At 43.8% G+C, this 24,716-nt stretch overlaps 1 protein-coding gene across 1 annotated transcript in view; it reads right to left on the bottom strand.

Annotated features, from left to right (window-relative positions):
* Window positions 1-426: 426 nt before the first annotated feature.
* LOC137421772 (solute carrier organic anion transporter family member 5A1) overlaps window positions 427-24,716 on the bottom strand; it is a 49,499-nt gene continuing 25,209 nt past the window's right edge. The window contains 8 exon segments of the mRNA XM_068108159.2: window positions 427-1,661; window positions 4,321-4,385; window positions 17,341-17,372; window positions 17,374-17,415; window positions 17,417-17,551; window positions 21,137-21,287; window positions 23,099-23,297; window positions 23,650-23,814. Of these exon segments, the coding sequence (XP_067964260.2) occupies window positions 1,309-1,661; window positions 4,321-4,385; window positions 17,341-17,372; window positions 17,374-17,415; window positions 17,417-17,551; window positions 21,137-21,287; window positions 23,099-23,297; window positions 23,650-23,814 (1,142 nt within the window). The 3' untranslated portion in view covers window positions 427-1,308.

Genomic DNA, 24,716 nt, shown 5'->3' with positions numbered 1-24,716 from the left:
CTTCGAGAAGTGAGCGAGTTATTGCAAGCATCCTGAACAAATTCCAAATTCCTGCGCACTCAGTCGAGTGTCCTGCATCAGTGTGGCGACTCGTCCAGGATTGGAGCCACAGCGAAGAAACGACTTTGGCAGAGCCGACACTCTCTACAGAGCATGGTACTTGATGATGATGACTTGATGAGAATAATTTAGATCAGTTTCAATGACCTCTCATCACAACGAATCTACCAAGCTGCATCCTGACAAGTTTCCAACAAAATGCCGTGCTCTTGGAAGCACCAGATGGGGGCAAAACAAACAGCACCGGTGCTCTCTGGTGGCCGTGTGGTCACTGTGCCCGTAAATGGACGAGATCATTCACATCTCAAACTCGGTAAAACCCAAGATAAAAAAGAACATTTCTCTACCTGGAAAAATATAACTGGAAACAGTTAAAGTTCATTTATTTAAACACGACAGGATAAAAGGATCAAAATGCCAATGGATGCACACAATGCACAAACAAACAGTTAAATAAAAACGCTTCACCAATGACAAAATACACAAACAAAACCAAAGGAGTGCAAAACGTACAAATCCCAGTGCAGGATATTGGGAAAAGCTTCAAATTCAAATCATTTTTGGAAGGGAAACTATATGTTAAATTACTTAATTTGATCTATATCATTTGCTCTAAAACATTTTAAAAAACTTCCCAATGGGACAAAATCACTTGTCCAATAAGAAGAGGTCAAAGACACTTTGAAAGTTCAACATCCAGTCAATCGATAATGACTTCCTTGAAAATACCCTGATCACTAACTCCATCCCCATTCCCATAATCTATCCCCATAGCTAATGGAATACAAATAACCTTTGTACGCATTTCGAACCATGGGGGGTTAACAAAACTAAACCTGAAGGACAAAACTGTCTAAAGTATTTTTCTATTACTGCCATTATGGATCAGTCATGATCAGTTACACCAATAATAATCCATTGGCATTTCTTCCCAGTTGTATCCATCACCCTCCCTTTCTCCTCTACAGGTACACTTTTCCTTTTTACCAATCCCTAGAAGAAAACATCACCTGAGCCAATTGAACTCATCTTTCAGATTCCTCCACATCCACAAAACCTCCTCAACATCCAGATCTGAAGTAATTATTGTAAAATACTTTAACAAGCTGAGTTTTAGTTTAAAAAAAAAAATCAGAGTAGTTTAACCTTCGTAGCCATTGATTATGTCCCTGAGGTTACCAGAAGAGGCCACTGCTGATCCCACATCTGAAAGTCCCTGAGGTCAAATTAAGAATAAGTTTGATGTAATCACACACTGACTGACATCAAAGTACATGGAGAAATTGAGTTTGTACGTTCGCCATCAAAAGTCTGTGCTGAAGGAACGGTGTACTTTGCCTTGATATGTTTTCCTCGCAGAGACCACCAGGTCAGCAACATGAACAGAAACCCAAGCAGCTTGAGCATGGCTATGAGACCGAAATATACCAGGCGGAGAAGGGTCACATCGTACTCCAGGCAGGAGCTTGTAGCCCCTATGGTCCTGCCGAATCCAGCTGGACCTTGCGGCCCATCATACCATACAGGAGCAGTCCTTTGCTGCCAGAACAAGCAGGTCTTGTCGATAATTGCTCCAAACAAAATTGGCGTTGGGATGTAAGCTATGGAGAAAAGGGTGGGGGTGGGACAGGATAGGGGAGTACAGATTTTACTTCAACACCAATTTACCCCCAAAAATACCATCCTGGAAGCAGCTGAATCTCCATAGCACTCCAATACATTTAAGAGAAAGAAATGCAACCGATTTATGGAGAGATAATGGGGTCATCAATTTATAAAGTATGTTTGTAGAGGGAGTATGAGGGGGCTGAAATAAGGATTTTTAACCAGATTCGGTGGCCGAATGGTTAGAGCTTCCACTTAATCTGGGAGGTCGGTAACTCGAAACTGGGCCGAATCATGAGACTTAAAAAGTCTTTCTTACGATGCTTTCCTTCCGAAAGGTATGTGTTACTTCCTTGCTTGACACTCAGCATTTAAAATGATGGAGCACAAACAAACAACCATAGGCTGGCAACCATTGAGCAGGCTTGGTGGGCCTGCTTTGAATGAAGTTCCTTGCAAGGAAATAAAAAAAGAAGAGAAGGAAGGTTGAAAAGAGCGAGAGAAAAGAGGGCAAGGTTGTGTGGGATTAGAGGTAAAAAGAGAAGTCTTTAATCTCTGCTCTTATATGAACCATAATCTAAAAAAACCGAGGTTGGAAGGAGGGAAGAAGTAAAAATAAAGGGAAAGGAGGAAAGGGAGCAAAGAGAAAGAAAGGGAAAGGGAGAAAGCAGAAAAAAATAATGGATAAGGAAAGAAGGATGGGGAGAAAGGGAGCGCCATCTATGGAGCATTTTTCTCCACTCTCAGAGGAACCAGAAAGAAACATCTGTCCAACTTCAACATTGAACTTTCAAACTTGTCTCCACGTCTTCTAAAACCTGGTGGTGACTTGTTAAGTCAGTCTCCAGCGTGTGCTCCCTTCCGTCCCTTCCCTCTCTTCAAATAGCACCACAGCAGACTCCGCTTGTGAGAAGGCCGAATGCCTCAATTGTGTTTCCTTCCAAATCACTTGACTTGAGCCCCTCGCTCTCCATACTAACCATTCCCAATCATACCCAACTGCTCCTGGTCTCTGTCTTTTGCGCTTTGGTAGGTGGAGGTGGTTTTTTAAACCCTCGACTCCGATTCTGCTACTGGACTGGACGGCATTAGCTCACGTGTCCTAAAAACATGCCCTGCTGCTCTTGGACATCCTCTCTCTACCCTTTTCAACCTGTCATTAGTGCTAGGTCATTTTACATCTGCTTGGAAATCTGCCCACATCACAGCATTACATTAGAAAGGTACAAAAACTGATCTCCTTAACTACAGACCTGTCAACTTACTTCCAATCATCGGCAAGGCCATGGAATCCATCATCGTAGTTGATATGAAATCCTTGCCTTGCTCTCCAAGCTCTTTGCCGATACAATCGATGGCCAACTCCACAAATGGATTACTGACCTCCTCTACTCTCACAAGTCCATGCGTGGTTCTCAACGGAATCTTTTCATCTCTTCTCCCTCTCAAAGCTGGAGTGTTCTGGGCCCCGTCCTATTCCTGATATTCATCAATGATCTCTCAATCTCTAGAAAATCCTCTTTATCTATTTAATGACAACTCCACCTTCTGCCGTGACATCCCTCATCCTTCAGATAGGCAGGCAGCAGCTCTTCAGACCTTTAAAAAAAAAAATCACTTGGAATATGTCTTCCAATCCAGACAAATCTCTCTCTCCAAAAGGACCATCTAATTTCTTAACAATCCTCCATGAGCTTTCTTGGGCAAATCACATTTCAAAGTTGGCCTCGACAGCCATTCGCCGACTGGGATTCTTCCATTGTACAAAGTTGGCACACTTGGCACACCTGAACTCCTATCCACCTACAAGGCCTTCATACACACCTTGACGGGGTACTGATCTCCCCTCATCTTGCTCAACTTGATGCTGTGGAAACCAAGGATTTCAAGATCATTGGAATCTCCCATGATGAAGCTCAATCAATGGGCCTATCATTTCTCGATTGCAGACAGGTAGATTGTCTCTGTCTTGTATCGCCTCTTTTCTGGTCTTGCAACCTCTGCTTGTTCGTGCTTCACCCACCATCCAAAACCCTGATCTTTTCTATGCCTGTTAACCCCCACCCCGAGCTCACTTCCTTAGAAATTTCCAGTTTTTCCTTCACAAGAGTTTGTATCAATCTTGTCCACACCATGCATCCACCCCAACCCTTCATTCCTCTCCACACTCAGCATTTGTCCAAGTCTCCCTCTATTTTGTCCTTCAACTCTGCTGTTGGTGTCCCCCGTCTCCCTTTTTAATGCTCCTTTTGTTGTGTTGTGTCCCGATCTATCAATGTTAGAACTCTTTTACAAGCATCAACACTGTATAGAAAGAAAAACAAAGTATCATATATCATTGGGAGTGGTTAAGGAGGAGGATATTCTTCCCTCCATATTTGCAGATGGAATAAATAGTTGGCCCAGAATGGTGCCACTATGGTGATAAATGTGGTTTACAAAAAGTATAACGATTCCATAGAAAATGCCCTTCAGCTGAATCTCACAATGTAATGTCCTGGTGTCAGAATTAAGAAGAATAACCCCCCCAAAAATATATATATATATTCGAAGGATAAATTGTGCGGATGACAGCAGGATTGACGATGTAATTTGTAGATGATAAATTGCACGAATGACAGCAAAAGGTGATCACAGTGACCATTGGCAAATTACCAAGTGTCCGTAAGAGCACGAACTGCATTCCCAGAGCAAATGGCCGTTCATGCTGATCCACCGATCTGTTTGTAGACAAAAGAAAAAGGGAAATTACTGCCTTCCTACAAATGCACTAAAATATGAAGAAAAAAAACAAAGTAAAAAAAACTTCACAAAAGTGCTGGCTAAATAAGTCTGGAGAATCAAAGCAAGGCGAGAGGGACTGGAAGTATGCACATTGGTCTCCAAGATGTCTAGCCTGGGTTGGAATTTCTTCCCAGCTATAAACTGTCAACCCGGTGAAAGGGAAAGATGTGATGGAAGAGAGAAAGAGAAAAGGAGGGAGGTAACACCTGCCAGTCGAGCTTTTGGGCACCTAGATGACGATTCCTGCGGGGCGCGTGGGGTGTACAAATGTTCCGAATCTGCGAGGACAACCATGTGGCCTCCTGGTCTCCATCCATGGTGCAAGCCCATCGAGATTTGGTATCCCTTTCGGGAGGACCACATCTCAGTGGGCAAACATGAGGTCAAAGCATGATACAATAGGCCTCAGACATCTTCATGGTGCACTGGGAGCACCAGGTGAACCTGCCAGGGGTCCCCTGCAGAGTACGACAGCCCACGTTTATGATCAAACTGGAGTGAACGGAAGCCCGTGAGCTCGATGGTTTACAAGGTTGTGGCAACAAATGTTGGTTGGCCAATGGCTGATGTTACGACTTGGTCAGCATCAAGACAGATGGTGTTTATGGTAAGCTTGGGTGTGAAGTTTTACAAAAAGTTAAGCCATGAACATGTGTGCAAGAAAACATTTTCTAACTTCTGATAGGGGTACAAAGAAAGTTTCAATATTTGTGGAAACAAGAACAAGCTTCCTTCCTAAGGTTTGTGGAGCTGCCTTGTAGAAGTGGTTTAATCCCACTCTTCCCACCAGGGTTTCATGTTGGTGGTGAAGCATGATCTGCCATAACCCCTATCCCTCCCCATGCTCTTTCTACCCCTATGAAGGATAAATAACCCAACTCTCTTGCAGGTTTCCTTCCCTCTCCTGTCCTCTCCTCTCCTCTCCTCTCCTCTCCTCTCCTCTCTTCCTTTCCTTGCTTGTACCCATTCATCTGTGGCCCCAAAGTCAGTACACTGCCTTTGTACTCTCGGTTACCTCACTTCACAAGCCTAGGCTTTGTACACAAAAATGAAAAAATATCTACTTGCACCCTCAGAAGAGTTATTGGTACAGTATAAAAATATATTTTCAGACTTTAGATAAATAAATATTCAGACTTTAGATTTCATTCCAGAGCTGTTAGGAGAGCAGCAAGGAATGAATTTAAAAAAAAAAAATGTCATGGATGGTTGAGCATGTAAAATATGCAGAAAATTTACGACATATAATAAACCAAGTTACTTTCCCTGGTTTGAATACAAACCTTCTTCTTCTTCGTTTGTATGCAGCACAAGGCTACAGGGTAGGACAATTGGCCGAGGGCGTGGCTGTGCTGCTGATGTAATGCCCTCTGTAGGTTTGAACAGTAATTTGGAATTTGTTCATGGTGCCGGCAATAGCTCGCCTACTCTTTGCAAAGGATCCCGTGGGATCTTTAATGTCCAACAACTAATTCCGGCAGACGGGACACCCAGTTTAATGAATCACCCTGCCTGTGAAACACCGGGATGACAGTTTCTAGCTTGGCAGAGATTGAACCCAGGAGAGACAGGTTAGAGGTGAGTGTGCGTACCTCGAGGGCCTAGTCCATCCTGCCAGCCAAATATTGAAATAAACCATGCTGTTGCAGTATTTTGACCGCATCCCTTTCCTAATGTCCTTCCACTCCCTCACACCGTCGTAAAACCACCCTTCACCTCTCTTATGCCTCAACTACTACTCTCCCCTATTCCTCCATCCTCCTGGCATGTTTTTATTTTTATTTTTGGTTTTTTTTGGTATACAAGATCGAGGTTCGTGTAAGAGCTAACATGAATGACAAAAAACAACAACAAACGGACACATCAGACGAAATAAAGGGAGCGGGAGACAAGATGGGGAAAGAGGGGGAAGCACACAATTAAAACATTTGAGAGCAGGGACATCGGGATGTTGAGCGTTTTCCGATTTATCAACACCATTGCCATCAGAATCTCCTCCTAAACATCCCCGAGGATAATAACCACTAGAGCTGGCAATACTGTGCATATACGAAGGGAGAGTTGGCTCCCGGTGTACGTCGAGGTGGGACGGAGGATTGGAAGAAAGGATCGGAGGATTGAGGGCAAAAGGGTAAAATCAGTACAAGTTTGAATCAGGACAAATTCCTGATTTAATGGAAGGCTTCTGCTGCTCACATCTCAAAACATCTTTCACAGTGGGGAGAAAGCATAATACAACTATAAGGGCACTCGGTAGAGGGCATACCTCCACCAGGCTCTACAGTTTATGTTTTGTATCCCGCTGATAGGCCTCATCAGGATTTGGACCTGAACCAAAATCGAATCGGCTTGTTCTTGTCACCAAACCAACTCGTCCACCAAGTTTAGTCATAAATCGTCCATAACTTTTTCCAATATCGTGTTATATAATCGCTTTTCACTCGATCTCTAAATGGTGAAGAATCACTTAAAAACTAAATAATTCTCGTATCCGAATCCATATTCAGATCTTCTCCAAAATCGAATCGATTCGTCTTTGTCACACACCCAACCGTTCCACCAAGATTCATCCATATCCGTCCATAATTTCTTGAGATATCCTGCTATATATATTTTTGGCCCTATCTCTCAATGGTGAAGATTCACTTATAAAATTCTACGAGCCGGATCCGAATCCGGATCTTCACCAAAATCGAATAATTTCGTCCTTGTCACATACACCACCTCTTTGCCAAATTTCGTCCCAATCCGTCAATAACTTTTTGAGATATCCTGTTCACAGGCAGACACACAGGCAAACAGACAAACAGACAGGGGTGAAAACATTACTTCCATCCACCTTGGGTGGCGGAGGTAAAAAGGACGTTGGCTGGGAATCCATCAGCCAAAAATAAATAAATAAGGTAGGCAGTCATGGTATTCGCCATCGAGACAAATAGGGGGAATAAAATGACAGTCAGTTGGACTTTGTTCCACCATCCCAAAAATCCTGTGTTAGACCTTCAACGTTATTGTGGAAGCTTGGATCAATTCATTAAACACGTGAAAAACCTATCCTTATGGATGGGTTAGTTCTCCCAAGAATTGGTGTAATTTAGTACGGCTTGCAATAGCCCCTTCTTCTGGGAGGATGCCAGATCATACATATTTACACAAGGAAATTGGAAATGGGAGGAGGCCATTTAGCCCGTCGAGCCTGCGCTACATGCACACCATATCAAATTCAATCAAACAGTTCTTCAGCTGACAGTGAATGCTTGTGTGATTGGGTCTCCCAATCTGAGCTTCAGTAATATCCAAGAACCTGCGACTTTCTACTCAAGCCACTGGGGTACCGACACCAACCCTGATCTTGCCTGGTGGAAAGGTAACTCCTCTCTGTTAGAACGATTCCCAAACTCTCACCACTGCCCAGTTCTCATCAAATATGCTTCCCATGTTGCTCCCACTCCTACCTTACCTGTTAAGCACTGGAACTTCAGAAAAGCTGATTGGAAGATGTACCACAATCTAACAACAAAAGCAGCACAATCCCACCGTGCTCTGTACTCTGAGGATGTTGACACTACCTATGCTACCTTTTGCAAATCTATCATGGCAATTTCCAAGAAGTGCATCCACCATGGCCATGGGTAAGTATACATTCCTGGATAGGATCCCAGATATGAGCAATTGCACAAAAGTCAAGACTGCCACCAACAATGAAGAGGCAAGCACCGCAGTTGCTCCACTTAAGTTTAGACTAGATGAGGCCCGTATATCCAGATGGCAGGAGGCAGTACCCACCATTGACTTCACTCACTCCAGCCAGAGAGCATGAAAAATGGTAAACTGCCTTACTGGCAAATCAGCATAGTAACAAGCGTACCCATGCATATCCCGACTCCATATAGCAAGAACCTTCATTAGCAATTAATACTAGCGCAACCCAGACAGAGCCTTTCCCTGCAAAGTAAATGCCAAGTTGAAGCATTTCCGGACAGCACTATCTGCTGAGCATGGATTGGCTGTGGACATCAGTACAGAGGAATTAAAGTTTGCCCTGGAAAGACTGAAATGTCGGAAAGTATCTAGACCTGACAACATTCATGAAGAGCAGTTGTAGAATGCAAGGCAAGCACTCACTTACTCCTCTGGCTTAAGTGCTTCATGTCCTACTGCCTCTCCTCACTCAGGATTCCAAAGCTCTGGAAGAGGGCTAATGTGGCCACCCTAAAACCCAACAAGCCCTAATGTTTCAGGCCGATATCGCTGCTATTTGTCCCATTCAAAGTCCTCGAGAGGCTAATCCTGAACAGGATGGACCACTTGGTGAGGTAGCACTCCCACCAGAAGAAGCAGGCTCCAGGAAGATTCGTAGCACTGAAGACCAGGTTCTAGCTGCAACCCACATTATTCAGACTACCTTTGAATAAAACCAGTAATGGGGAAATTCTTCTTTAACTTGTCTTCAGCACATGACAGTCTGGCACCGTGGTCTGCTGCTGAAGCTGCACGAGATACGACAGGACCACCAACGAGTCCACTTTATCAAAGTCTTGATCTCCAACCACTGCTTCAGTCAACCTTGACAGAAAAAGCAGCAGAACCTACAGACACAAAATGGAGTTCCGCAAGGCTCAGTCCAAGCACCCCTGATGGTCAATGTGCACAAATCAGACTTCCATGACAACAGGTACCAAACTTGCCGGGGACCCTACGATCCTGTATCTGAGCGAGTCTTTTAAAGAAGTCGTGGCCCCACTCATCCAAGGCGATGCTTCCATGGACCGCTACTACTTCTATGGACCTATTCGACTTAGGAATTCCTCATCTGCTTTGTGCTTTCCCTTTCCACAACCCCAATCAATTTCTGGCAAAGTAAAATCCCCCATAATCAATACTCCTTCCTTTCCACGTGCCCATCTGAAGTCTTCATGAAGAAAATATATATATATATATATATATATATATGTATGTGTGTGTGTGTGTGTGTGTGTGTGTGTGTGTGTGTGTGTGTGTGTGTGTGTGTGTGTGTGTGTGTGTGTGTGTGTGTGTATGTATATATATATATATATATATATATATATATATATATATATATAATCGGAAGAAATTAAATAATTCTTGGACGTAGCTTTCAGATGGTCGATCTTTAATTTTCAGACAAGCTTTGAACTCAAGGTTCAAGTTGAATTCGAGGAGGACTAAGAAGAAGACATGTTGGTCAAAAGCTCGTCTTAAATTAAAGATCGACCGTCTTGAAGATACGTCCACGACTTATTTAATTTCCTCAGATGATTTATTTAATGCAAATGAGGCACCCTGCTCGTATTGTGGAATTTCTGCTATTTCTCACAGTTTTATATATATACTACGTATACAGTCACGTGAAAAAGTAAGTACACCCCATGTAAAGTTTTGACTTTTTCAACATATTTCAACATACAGCTATTTGATCTTCATTTCAACAATATTGATAGATAAAGGTGATATAATATAACAAATATCATGAAACATTTACATTTTGCAGTCCATTGGATAATTTAAATAAACATAAATGCAAATTTCACATGTGGAAAAAGTAAGTACACCCTTGGCTCTAATAGGTGGTATTGCCCCCTTTGGCAGAAACAACCTCAAGTAGGCGTTTCTTACAACTGTCTACCAGTCTCTGACATCGACTGGGAGAAATTTTTGCCCACTCCTCCATGCCGAATTCTTTCAGCTGTGCGATGTTTGAGGGGTTTCTTGCATGCACAGCTCGTTTCAAATCCCCCCAAAACATCTCGATGGGATTTAGATCCGGGCTTTGACTTGGCCATTCCAGAACCCTCCATTTCTTTCTTTTCAGCCATTCCTTGGTGGATTTACTGGTATGTTTAGGGTCATTGTCATGTTGCAAGGTCTACCTTCGGTTGAGCTTCAACTTTCCGACAGATGGCCTCACATTATCCTCAAGCACCCTCTGGTACAATGAAGAATTCATAGTGGATTCTATGTTGGTGAGCTGCCCAGGCCCTGATGCAGCAAAGCTGCCCCAAACCATAATATTTCCACCACCATGCTTTACAGTTGGTATCAGGTTCTTGTGGTCAAATGCTGTCTTTGGTTTTCACCAAACATGTCTTCTAGTACTGTGGCCAAATAGCTCTACCTTTGACTCATCTGTCCAGAGCACATTGTTCCAGAAGTACTGGTCTTTGCCTAGGTGTTCATTGGCAAACTTTAGTGTTGCCCTCGTGTTCTTTCTGGACAGCAAATGTTTCCTCCTGGCACACCTCCCATGTAGATCAAATATGTGCAGCCTCTTTCTAATGGTAGACTCGTGCACTTTGACATCAACAGTGGCAAGAGCTACCTGTAGGTCCCGCGATGACATTCTGGGGTTCTTCGAGACTTCTTTCAGCATCTTGCGGTCTGCTCTCGGGCTGAACCTGCTGGGGCGGCCTGGCCTGAACAAGTTGGCAGTTGTTTGGAATCTTCTCCACGTGTAGATGATCTTCCGGACAGTCGAATGATTGATTTCAAATTGTTTGAAGATCTTTTTAAATCCCTTCCCAGACTCGTAGGCATCTATAACCTTCTTTCTGAAGGCCTCAGAGAGCTCTTTTGATCTAGGCATGGTGACGCCGCACACTTCAACAACAAAGAGCAAACCAAACTAAATGTCTGAGGTTTAAATAAGACAGGTTCCTCCAAGATCCTCTCTAACGATGTTCTAATCATTTGCACCTGAGCTGGTGCACCTGATTCTAATTTTAGGTATTTGAAGTAGTGATAAATGTAGGGGTGTACTTACTTTTTCCACATGCGAAATTTGCATTTATGTTTATTTAAATTATACAATGGACTACAAAATGTAAATGTTTCATGATATTTGTTATATTATATCACCTTTATCTATCAATATTGTTGAATTGAAGATCAAATGGCTGTATGTTGAAATATGTTGAAAAAGTCAAAACTTTACATGGGGTGTACTTACTTTTTCACGTGACTGTATATTGTTGTGGCTTTGGAATAAAGGATAATCCCCCTCGTAGGTAGACGCACCACAACATGAAGCCTCGCGATAGTTGTTATTTCTTAGTGAATGTAAGCGTAGTCCTTTCCTGTGTTAGTTTTGCATTGAGCAGGCCCGTGAGTAGGGCGGTCTTTTGGCGCTGGAATGCCACGTGCTCGGCCTGCACAAGTCTGGCAAGGCCGAAGGGAGGAGCTGCAGGGGGGAGTGGCCGGTAAGCACGAGCCGCCAATCAGAGCTCGAAGGGAGTGGCTAAGCACGGCAACGGGAGGTGGAGCATGGAACATTCGGGTAGGGCCGGGGCGGAGCCATAAAACCCTGCTCCGCCCCCCCCCCCACCCCCGCCTCAGTTCAAGTTGGAGTCGGGATCGGAGTCGAGTCAGAGCCGGGGAGTATCGTGAGTCAGTTGAGTTCAGTTGGAGTTCTGAGTTGAGTTGGGTTGAGCTGGAGTGTGAGAGAGAGAGAGAATCGCCCAGCCCCTGGACAATTGCCTGTTATCGTCATTGTACACGAACTTGCCCCGTGCCCCATGCCCTGTGCCCTGCGCTGTATTAATCGCATTTGAGAAGACGACCCGTTCCGGGCCACAGACGCGCGATCTCCTCCTGCCTGCCTTTTCCTGCATACGTGCCGTGACCGCCAGAGGGCCACGCCGGGCGAGCGCCCGGAGCGACCGACGGCAAAGCGCGTTTGGCGCGCGAACTGCTCTTCTTCTTCTCCCCGTGTGCGTGAGTGGGCCCTGTGTCTGGGGTTTTAAGTAACATTGTTTAAGTGCCTGCTCTGTGTCCCCTTTCCTCTATCCGAATCCTGTACATTGTGTAAATAAATTGTGTTATTCCTCTTATTTGACTGTTCCCGTCCCTTCCATCCATTGGCCTAGCATAGTACGAATAGAACCGCTCGAATCAGGTTCCATAAAAGTAACGGCATGAGTCACGTGATACGCATACAGCTCGAGCGTACTCGATTAAGCATGACTTATGCGAGGTCCGGTCCCCGCTTTCGTGGCAGCGTGGGTCAAAGGTATGAGCGGCGTCGACCCGATACCCTTTTTCACGCTTGCTGCGGAAGTGGCGATTCGGCCTCGTGGACACGAAGACCCAAAGGGAAAAAAGGGGTTTAATCCCCCCCTTTGTAACGTGGAACGGGCTTCGGTACATCCGCAACAATATATATATATATCTATATATATATCTATATATATCTATATATATCTATATCTATCCATCTATATATATATATATATATATATATATAAATATATATATATATATATATATATATATATATATATATATATACTGAAACGCAAAAGAAACTTACCACCTTTGAAACCTTTAAATATCAACAATAACACTGTGTGTAGTAAATGTGTGAACTTATTTGTGGACAATAGTGTCCTCACTATCAGACAAAACGGTCACGGATGGTCACTTGAACCTTCAATGGTCACTTCATAGCACAGCTGTTGAACAGCCGTTTTGACTGTCAGTGATTAGCCAAGGGGTACGGGATGATTTTAATGAGCTGCACGTGATGTCTTGATATTGGCTTTAAAAAGGCCAGCGCAAAATGGGCATTTAAATCAACATGCCACGATTGTCAAGGGATCAACGGCAGCGTGCCCTGGGCATGCTGCAAGGTGGACTGAGCTACCGTGAGGTGGCACGTCGCCTTGGCTGTTCACACCAGACGATATCGGCCCTGGTAGACAGAGACACCCTCCACAACTCTGCAGATGACAGACCTCGATCAGGGAGGCCAAGAGTCACCACTGCAAGGCAGGACAGGCAGATGGTCCAAAGTCACCTGCGGGATCGATTCCATCCAGCATCCCGCACTGCGGCAGAAACTCCGGGGCGTGCAAACCCACGGATCTCCAATGATACTGCACGAAGACGACTGCATGACTATGGTCTGACTGCCAGAAGACCATACAGAGGCCCCGTGATGACGGCTGCCCATCGCCGCAACCGACAGAGATGGTGCCAGCAGCATCAGCGGTGGACCTTGGCGCAGTGTAACGAGGTCGCTTTCAGCGATGAGTCAAGGTTCTGTTTCAGCGATGAGTCAAGCGATGAGTCAAGGCCGATATCGTCTGGTGTGAACAGCCAAGGCGACGTGCCACCTCACGGTAGCTCAGTCCACCTTGCAGCATGCCCAGGGCACGCTGCCGTTGATCCCTTGACAATCGTGGCATGTTGATTGAAATGCCCATTTTGCACTGGCCTTTTTAAAGCCAATATCAAGACATCACGTGCAGCTCATTAAAATCATCCCGTACCCCTTGGCTAATCACTGACAGTCAAAACGGCTGTTCAACAGCTGTGCTATGAAGTGACCATTGAAGGTTCAAGTGACCATCCATGACCGTTTTGTCTGACAGTGAGGACACTATTGTCCACAAATAAGTTCACACATTTACTACACGCAGTGTTATTGTTGATATTTAAAGGTTTCAAAGGTGGTAAGTTTCTTTTGTGTTTCAGTATAGATAGATAGATAGATATATATATATATATATATATATATATATATATATATATATATATATATATATATATATATATACACAGTCAAATGAAAAAGTAAGTACACCCCATGTAAAGTTTTGACTTTTTCAACATATTTCAACATACAGCTATTTGATCTTCATTTCAACAATATTGATAGATAAAGGTGATATAATATAACAAATATCATGAAACATTTACATTTTGTAGTCCATTGTATAATTTAAATAAACATAAATGCAAATTTCGCATGTGGAAAAAGTAAGTACACCCATATATTTATCACTACTTCAAATACCCAAAATGAGATTCAGGTGCACCAGCTCAGATGCAAATGATTAGAACATCGTTAGATCGGATCTTGGAGGAACCTGTCTTATTTAAACCTCAGACATTTAGTTTGGTTTGCTCTTTGTTGTTGAAGTGTGTGGCATCACCATCCCTCGATCAAAAGAGCTATCTGAGGCCTTCAGAAAGAAGATTATAGATGCCTACGAGTCTGGGAAGGGATTTAAAAAGATCTTCAAACAATTTGAAATCGATCATTTGACTGTCCGGAAAATCATCTACAAGTGGAGAAGATTCCAAGCAACTGCCAACTTGTTCAGGCCAGGCCGCCCAAGCAAGTTCAGCCCGAGAGCAGACCGCAAGATGCTGAAAGAGGTCTCGAAGAACCCCAGAATGTCATCACGGGACCTACAGGTAGCTCTTGCCACTGTTGATGTCAAAGTGCACGAGTTTACCATTAGAAAGAGGCTGCACTAATTTGATATGCATGGGAGGTGTGCCAGGAGGAAACCTTTGCTGTCCTGAAAGAACATCAGGGCAAGACTAAAGTTTGCCAATGAACACCTAGGTAAAGACTAGCACTTCTGGAACAATGTGCTCTGGACAGATGAGTCAAAGGTAGAGCTATTTGGCCACAGTACCAGAAGACATGTTTGGCGAAAACCAAAGACAGCATTTGACCACAAGAACCTGATACCAACTGTAAAGCATGGTGGTGGAAATATTATGGTTTGGGGCAGCTTTTCTGCATCAGGGCCTGGGCAGCTCACCATCATAGAATCCACTATGAATTATTCATTGTACCAGAGGGTGCTTGAGGATAATGTGAGGCCATCTGTCGGAAAGTTGAAGCTCAACCGAAGGTGGACCGAAGATGGACCTTGCAACATGACAATGACACTAAACATACCAGTAAATCCACCAAGGAATGGCTGAAAAGAAAGAAATGGAGGGTTCTGGAATGGCCAAGTCAAAGCCCGGATCTAAATCCCATCGAGATGTTGTGGGGGATTTGAAACGAGCTGTGCATGCAAGAAACCCCTCAAACATCGCACAGCTGAAAGAATTCTGCATGGAGGAGTGGGAAAAAATTTCTCCCAGTCGATGACAGAGACTGGTAGACAGTTATAAGAAACGCCTACTTGAGGTTGTTTCTACCAAAGGGGGCAATACCACCTATTAGAGCCAAGGGTGTACTTACTTTTTCCACATGCGAAATTTGCATTTATGTTTATTTAAATTATACAATGGACTACAAAATGTAAATGTTTCATGATATTTGTTGTATTATATCACCTTTATCTATCAATATTGTTGAAATGAAGATCAAATAGCTGTATGTTGAAATATGTTGAAAAAGAAAACTTTACATGGGGTGTACTTACTTTTTCACATGACTGTATATATATATATGAATATGGAGAATTGAATATTTGCATATATAAATTCCTCATGATGCTTCATGAATAAATGAATATTTACATGGAGAACATTCATGAATATTTACATAAAGAGAATTGGGGTGCTGCCCCACCCTGAATCACAAAATATGATTTTTTTTTAACCATCCAAAACATTCCTGTGGGTCCCCAAATACAATCATTAGTTTTCAACTCGTGCCGTACAGCGGTTTCGGAGTACATAGAAATACACAAAACAAGCAGACATTTCTCAATTTACTAAACGATTACAGAACCAACTTAAACAACACTTGGTGGAGCGCATATCTCCGCTAGGCTGACTAGTTTCCTTTTCGTATCCCATTGACGAGCCGTATTCAGATATTCACCAAAATAATCAATTCTTCCTTGACTGACTGACTGACTGACACACACACACACACACACACACACACACACACACACACACACACACACACACACACACACACACACACACACACACACACACACACACACACACACACACACACACACACACACACACACACACACACACACACACACACACACACACACACACACACACACCACTCACTCTCTCTCTCTCTCTCTCTCTGTGTGTGTGTGTCTCTGTCTGTCTCTGTCTCTGTGTCTCTGTCTGTGTCTGTCTGTCTGTCTGTCTCTGTCTGTCTGTCTCTGTGTCTGTTTGTCTGTCTGTCTCTGTCTGTCTGTCTCTGTCTGTCTGTCTGTCTCTGTCTCTGTCTCTGTGTCTGTCTGTCTCTCTCTGTCTCTCTCTACCAGTTTCGTCCACATCCGTCCTTAACTGGGTTATTCTGCTCACAGACAGGAGTGAAAACAACCTCCATCCACCTTAATTGGCAGAGGAAAAAATTTTGGAGGAGGAAATAAACCGTCTCAGATATTAGTATAAAAGTAGATACCAGAACCATTGCAAGTTTAGAAACATCACAATACTGTATGTGTACAGTAACACATCGTGGGCCCAACAACAACGTTTTCCGTCGTTTTATTTTCCATGGAATTGAAGAGTCCCCTGTATTGTTGGGAATGAATGAAACTGAGCAAGGTCACAATGATGCTGCGGCATTAAGAAGTGTCCCTTATGTCATATCAGAGGTGAATACAAGTCGGTATTTGACGCTCCAAGGCCTAGCATGCTCTCAATCACATTGGCTAATCAGAGTGGACTTTACTTCCACCTGACATTGTCTATACTCGATCAAAACAAATGTCACGACCTTAAACCACAGTTCCATGACAACAAGTCTATTAAAGGTGAAATTATGGTGTTTAAATGGTTTAATGATCCCTGTGATTCGATGCACGTGGATGATGCATCCCGTTGCTTGCGGATAACCTCGGGTGTTCGTAGTTTGGATGATGGCTGTGTAGAATTTTGTTGTGGCATGCACCTTTCACCCCTATTAGGTTGAGTTTAATGGGATGCAGGGAAGGGGTGGGGTGGGGGGGGGCCCTCCTTAACAGGCTTCTTCACATACATACACCCCCTTTTCAATCTCCCTGTAAACCACTGCTTTACACCACAGGTAGGATTCTAAGGAAACGCCAGTCAACACCAACCTGTAGTTGCTTCTTCTTCTTCTGCCTGTATGACAAGACTTAGCATTTTCAGGTCATCCTCAATCTGGCAACACCAACTCACCTGAGGGTGACGATGAGTGCACATGGCTGGGCGCCATGTCATGACCATGATGACCACGAAGATGAGTGCGAGGTAGAGGCCAAGTGGAGTTACACACGGACCCACATTTTCCCAGGAGTGCATGGCCAGGAATGAGCTGGGAGCTACTCCTCTCCTCGAGAGTTGAAGGCTGTGACAGGATGCACTCGCACTGTGAAAAATTGGTTCCTTTCTGAAATGTGGGAACAAATCAACAAAATACACATAATCAAAACAGATGAGACAAAAGTAATACTATATTCCTACAAATTTTTTTTTTTAATTTTTTTTTTTTTGTACACTGAATCGAGGCTCGTGAAAGAGCTAACATTTATTTCACAAACAATCAACCAGACAAACAAAATATACAAAAAGAGGGAGCGGAAGACAAGATGGGGAGAGAAGGGGAAGCACACAACCACAACATTTGAGAGCAGGGAGAAGTGTGGGAGGGAGAGGGCTTGGGGGAGGAGGCGTGGGAAGGGGGCGGGGGGGGGGGGGGGGACAAGGGGATTACAACAAGGTTCAACTTTAACCTTCTAAATAGTTCATATTTAATTTGACTATTAAATTATTTGATTGTTCCACAATATTTCTTCATTCCTGTAATGCAAGGAAATGGAGCGAAGTCCATATAACGTGGCCAATAAACAAAGCAAGAACATTTAGGTGTAACATTGAAGAAGAATAACCTGAATTATGAGGACATTTTACAGTAAAGTACTGGTTTATGTGAAGGCTCATGTCGGTCCAAGTCGGAAGACAAATTATACCTTCGGACGACTGTGGAGACAAAGTATTGGAGTTAAAATGCAATTTGGGGTAAACATGAACTCCGTTTTGACTGAAGGTTAAACAATGGATTTAAACCGAAAATTGATAAGAGGATGTATACTGCTGTGGGAACGTGAGGTGTGACTGATGTGACATGAATACAAACAATGTGGGTGAGGTGCAGCTGATCTAGCATGCTTTTTATCCTTCACCAGGCAAGACCGTAACAAAGCAGAATGTTGTATAGGCCTCTCAAAATAATTTTTTGGTCGACCAATCGAATACTTTCAAAGACATGAAAAATCCAAGAATACTCAAAATATGTTTCTGAATAAATACCCCTCATTTGTTTATATAATAAGACTAGAATATTAATTATTGGCATCACAAAACAAAAAGCAAAATATTGTTGCGGATATGAGGATTGTGTTTTTTTTATTGTGTGCTTTATTATTATTATTGGCTATTCTGCGCCTCCTGCCTCCGGAGCTGTGTAAAGGTCAAAAGGGCATCCCATAATTAGTCCACAAGCATACACGTCAGCCAATCATAGAATACCCCTGTTCGATAGTTATATCTTATTCTGTGTTTTAGGGTAAGGCTGTGTCTCCCATTAATAGAAGTACTCCATTGCACCAAGTGAAAGAGATAGATTCCCTTCATATCCCATTCCCAAAAACCTCCATTCCCCCTTTTCGTCGATTGGAAACTACCTCCGCTCCAATTGCCGCCATTGACCACGAGGCAGGGTTGGGGAAGAGAAAGGCGGGTCCCCCACCTCGTCATAGAGGGGGAGGAGTGAGTCAGCCCCCACTCAACCAACCACGAACAAGGGGTTGGACTTGGAGAGGGTGTGGAAAGAAAGATCGAGGAGGTCTCGCGAAGGTTGAGGGGCGGGGCCTATATAACCCGCAGGCAGGGCGTTCCCAAGGCAGACAAGGGAGATGAGCTTTGACGACAGAGAGACGAGAAGAAGTCCAGGGTTGAACTGCAGCTCGAGCCACCGAAACTGCACTCACTGCAGCCTCGAGCCACCGAAACTGCACTTGCTGCAGCTCGAGCCACTGAAACTGCATTTGCTGCAGCTGGAGCCACCGAAACTGCAGCCACAGCAGCGTGAGGCCTGGACGGCAGTTTGGAGCAGGGCCGCGAAGGAGCGGCGGCTGCCCACGAGTCGATCAGCTGCAGAACTAGTTGGACCTCCCTATCCCGCCAGCCATCCACCAGCCACCCACCTGCCATCCCTATCATCATTCCCCGTGTAAGTGTGCTCGTAGTCTGTCTTTTGTCTTGTCCCTGGGTAGTAACAATAAGTCTGTATAAGCTAGTATTTTCACTGTGTCACCTGCGTCTCATGTGCTTGTAAATAAACGTGACTGCTGTCCTTTTGCTTATGTGTGTGAATAGTAAATAAATTTAGTAGTATTTCCAAACCTTTCTTTGCCTTCGTTTTCCTCTTTGCATTCGGTCGCTTTAGAGTTTTCCCGATTGAATAGCGGTGGCGCGATCCGGCCAAAGTTTGGGGCAAATCGGGTATTAGTCGGGGAATAACTGTTCGGTCGTGGTAATACCAACCGCTCGGTAAATAACATCTTTAACCGCGTCCGTAACAATATATTCATAAGCTACAGAAGTTTTGGGTAGGCCTGGCCTCCCCAGAGTTACGGCCATGTAACCAGGGCTCAGAAACGACAGCTTTCCACAAGTGTATGTACCTATTTTTATCGGCTTTCAGTTGATAAAAGTCATTACGACATCATTATTGCTTGGCAAAAGGGGGTTTTACTCGACAAGGAGGAGAAAATAAGAAATAGGAAAAGGATTTTCACCAAACTTGCTACAATCTTTGCAAAGCTACAGTCCTTTATCAACATCTTAACCCAAACCTTTACTTTCAGCCTGCAAAGGGGGTGGCTCAAAGGGCTTAACTTAAGGGGCCATACATTTATTACATATAGCCTGGTGTTGGCTTAGCGGTTAGGGTGCCGGCTTGGGATCCTAGGATCCTGGGTTCGAATCCCTGTCGATCGCTGAATTAACACCAGGGGGGTTGACTCAGCCTGTCATCCTTCCGAGGTCGGCAAATTGAGTACCAATTCACTGGTAATTCCCTGTGTATCGCAAGAGGCGACTAACAGGGTTGGTGGCAGGAAGGGCATCCGGCCATAAAACATTGCTTCAAAAAGGGGGACCACGGTGCCCAAAAAGGGGACCACGGTGCCCAAAAAGGGGACCACGGTGCCCAAAAAAGGCCACCCCCTGCTCTGTGGGGTAAAATGGCCTCTAAAGGTGATTGGTTGGTATACATTATTACATATGCACAAGGAAAAGGATGAAGATTTAAAATTATAAAAGGGGAGGGGAGGGGAGGGGGAGGGGGTATGGGGAAATTGAGAGGAGAAAGGGGAGGGGTATGGGGAAATTGAGAGGAGAAAGGGGAAGGCAAGTTCAGAGAAGAGGAGGATAGGGGAGTGTGGAGGGAAAGGAAAGAATATATATATATGAGAGGGAGAGAGAGAGAGAGAGAAAGGAGAGAAAGAGAGAAAGAGGAGAGAAGAGAGAAAGAGAGAGAAAGAGAGAAAGAGAGAAGAGAGAGAAAGAGAGAAAGAGAGAGAAGAGAGAAAGAGAGAAGAGGAAGAAAGAGAGAGAAGAGAGAAAGAGGAGAAAGAGAGAGAAAGAGAGAAAGAGAGAAAGGAGAGAGAGAAAGAGAGAAAGAGAGAAAAAGAGAGAAAGAGAGAAAGAGAGAAAGAGAGAAGAGAGAGAAGAGAGAGGAGAAGAGAGAGAGAGAGAGAGAGAGAGAGAGAGAGAGAGAGAGAGAGAGGAGAGAGAGAGAGAGAGAGAGAGAGAGAGAGAGAGATGAAGAGACAGAGAAAGAGAGCAGTCAGGTGAGAGGAAGACGGTCAACATTCCACCAGTTTTGTGCAAATACACAATGCCTACAGAAAGGGGTAGAGTACCAAGGGAATATTTAAAAAGAGGATGGGCGAGTCTATTGCAATAATACCATGGTGATAGGTGTAAAAACAGCAGAGCAGCCAGCTAGGCAAGGGTTTACGTATGTGAGACCGTCTGAGCCACACACTGGTTGGTAGAGGTTTGAAGGGCAAATACAGTGCGAGTTGCAGCTCGATTGCAAGCCTTGCACCAGCGAGGGCCTGTGAGATTCGGGAGGCACATGGAATGACAGCAATAACACTGGAGAAGATGGAAATTAAATTTAAAAAACAAGTTGGGAACACCGATAGGACCATCCACAACCAGTGAAATTATTAAAATGGAATCTCTTATTGTTAATGGGTATCAAAGGAGGGCTTTATCAGCACACACAGATGCTGCGTGGTTTTGTGCTTCATCACAATTTCTGTTGAAGAGTTAGCTTTTACGTTCAATCCACAAAAACGGAATAGCTCAGAAGCTCGTCAGATCCATAGGAATTCAGAAACTATACGAAGGTGAGTATATTTCACAATATTCCTCTTAACCACAATGACAGTACAGCTTTGTGGTCTCCATCTCAATCAAGCTTTAAGGTTTAAGGTTTAAGGTTTAAGGCAAGCTTCTCAAGGTTTAATCCCCAGTACCCTGATCAAGTTAAAGAGAAAACTTGCATCGTTCAGATGGGTAAGAAGCTGATAGTCTTATTGGTCATCATATATCCCATTGCATCCATACCCTGCACTCGCGAAGCGAAAAGCAGGGTTAGGTGATCAGTTGCGTACATGTCTGCATTTTAAAAATTCATTTTCTCGGCAACTATTGGTCCGATTGACACGAAATTTTACCAGAGGATCACCTCTGCCTGTATAAATGCTTTTATTCATAATTATGACATCATAGGTCACGTGGAACGGACACCATCTTGGAAGAACGTTACAGCTCCATATCTCCAAAACCGCTGCATGGAAAAAAAATTGAAACATGGCTCATTGTCAAGTACTTCCCATGGGGAATAAGATATGTTAATGATTGTCATTGAACCCTTCATTATGACGTCATAATTTGACAAGTACAATGCTTGATCTGATCAGCATGAAGAAAAAAATTCTCTGCAACTGTTAGTCCGATGGACACAAAATTTTCACCATTAGAACACCCTCCTGTAAAATGTATAATGAGGATTATGACATCATAGGTCATGTGGTGCAGGGGGCATTTTGGAAAACGAAAATCTAAAAATGTTGCACCTCCATCTCTGAAACAGCTCCATGGAAAAAAATTGAAACATGGCTCATTGTAAAGAAATCTCCATGGTAAATAAGATATTAATGAGGATGTCATCGGTGCCTTCGTTATGACATCATTCGAGAAGTACAATGCTTGATCCGATCAGTATGATTTTTTTTTTTCTCTGCAACTGTTGGTCTGATGGCCACAAAACTTTCACCATCAGAGCACCTCCTCCTGTAGAATATTTTAATGATAATCACGAGTCATGACATCATCAGTCACTTTGTACAGGCTCCATCTTGGAAAAACTGAAAAACATTGCACCTCTATATCTCCAAAACCACTCCATGGAAAAATTGAAACTTGGCTCATTGTAAAGAACTCCGCACGGGGAATAAGTGTCGTTAATGATGATGTCATTGGTGCCCTAATTATGAAGTCATAATTCAACAGGGACAACGCCTTGTCTGATCAGTTTGAAATTTGAGCGTGATCTATGCAACAATTATATTGGAGAATATAAATTTATGATGTCATCACTCACGTGGTCTGGCAGCCATATTGGATCAAAGAAAAAAAACCCTCAACCAACAAAGAGTTGGCTCACACCAAGTTGACTGCGCAGGGTAAGTATTCTATGAATACCATCTAGTTCAGCAAAGTATCCCCCCGAGTCTGAACTCCTCACAGATAGAAGGTTAATGACCTTGTCTGAAAACAAGCTATTTCCTGGTTCCCAAATCCTATGATGGCCTCTTAATCTTCAATACAGGATGATCAAAATAAGCAACTCTCGTACCCACTGGCATATGGCTCTGTCACTCCAGCCAGGTTGATTCCATTGCAGCCCAGCAACCCAAGGCCAATGCACGGCAGGAGGGAGATTGCACAGCATATGGCGGCCATTCTGGCAGCTCCGACAGCACTGAGCTTCAACCGCTTTATGACGTAACCTCCAGTAAGAAGGCCAATGCTGGCACTTGGAACCACAATAATACCTGTCACACCACACCAAAAATAACCAAATTCTATCTCAAGAAAAACTATCACCCTGTAGGCCCAAAATACCATTTGTACTTCCCATGACATTTTACCAAACACTATTCATTAATGTTCCTCAACAGGCTTTCCAATTGGACATTAATGTACAAGTTTCATCCACAACATTACAAAAGGTTATGCAGTTTGGTAGAATAATTTAATATCCCATCACTGTATCCGATAAAACCAACTTTGGAAAAATAGAAAACTTTGTAGCCAGAGAGAAAATACAATCTCAGGACTTGCTTCCCTCGCAGCAAGGCCCCCACGTCCCCTACAACAAACATTGGCGGCCCACACACTACACACCCGTGTAAAAATTTGCATGTGAAGCCGGCACAGAAAACTGCAACTCCAGAAATTTTGGAATAAAGGTGATGAAAGCCGTAACTATGGCGATCTCTGCCGTGTAAGCGAGGCTCACGAACAGGAAGGTGAAGTTGCTGCAGATATGTAGGGCTGCTCGGGGAAGGTCTGCAGGAGACAGAGTGCATTGTGGATCTCATCTGTCACAAGTTTGATCTGGGTATTCAGTGAAGATAAATATATATATAATATATAACCACCTTTAGAAGCCATTTTTCCCCGCAAAGCGGGGGTTGGCCTTTTTCGGGAACCGTGGTTGTTGTTGTTTTTTCGGTCCCCTTTTTGAAGCAATGTTTTACGGCCGGATGCCCTTCCTGCCGCCAACCCTTTTTGCCGCCTTTAACGACAAACAGGGAATTACCAGTGAACTGGTACTCAATTAGCCGACCTCGGAAGGATGACAGGCTGAGTCAACCCCCCTGGCGTTAATTCAGCGATCGACCGGGATTCGAACCCAGGATCCTTGGATCCCAAGCCGGCACCCTAACCGCTAGCCCAACACCAGGGTTCTTGGTCCAGATGAGAGTTAGATATGAAGATGAGAGTTAGATAATTATAGGGATGATACAGTCCCTGCAAATACAACCAAAACACAATGATAACCAAGCATAACACGACGACAAACAAATAATTACAATTACCTCCACCACTGAAGGTGGACGAAGGTTTTCACCCGTCTGTCTGCCGGGCTATCTCAAAATGTTGTGGATGAATTCAGACCAAACTTGGTGGACAGGTTGGGTGTGTGACAAAGACAAATCGATTCGATGTTGGTGATGGTCCAGAGCCAGCCGTGATTTTTTAAAAATTTGTCAAGTGATTCTTCATCTTTAAGAGGTGGGGTCAAAAACGATACATAGCATATTTCAAAAACTTGGGAACGGAATATGAGGAAACTTGGTGGATGAGTTGGGTAGGTGACGAGAACAAGCTGATTTGATTTTGGTTTAGCTCTGGATGCCGATCCGGCCTATCAATGCGATACAAAATATGCACTATTCAGCCTGGTG

This window comes from Myxine glutinosa, chromosome 2, assembly GCF_964187855.1.
Source record: "Myxine glutinosa chromosome 2, kmMyxGlut1.1, whole genome shotgun sequence".
Taxonomy (NCBI): Eukaryota; Metazoa; Chordata; class Myxini; order Myxiniformes; family Myxinidae; genus Myxine; species Myxine glutinosa.
This window is presented reverse-complemented; position numbering and strand designations above follow the sequence as displayed.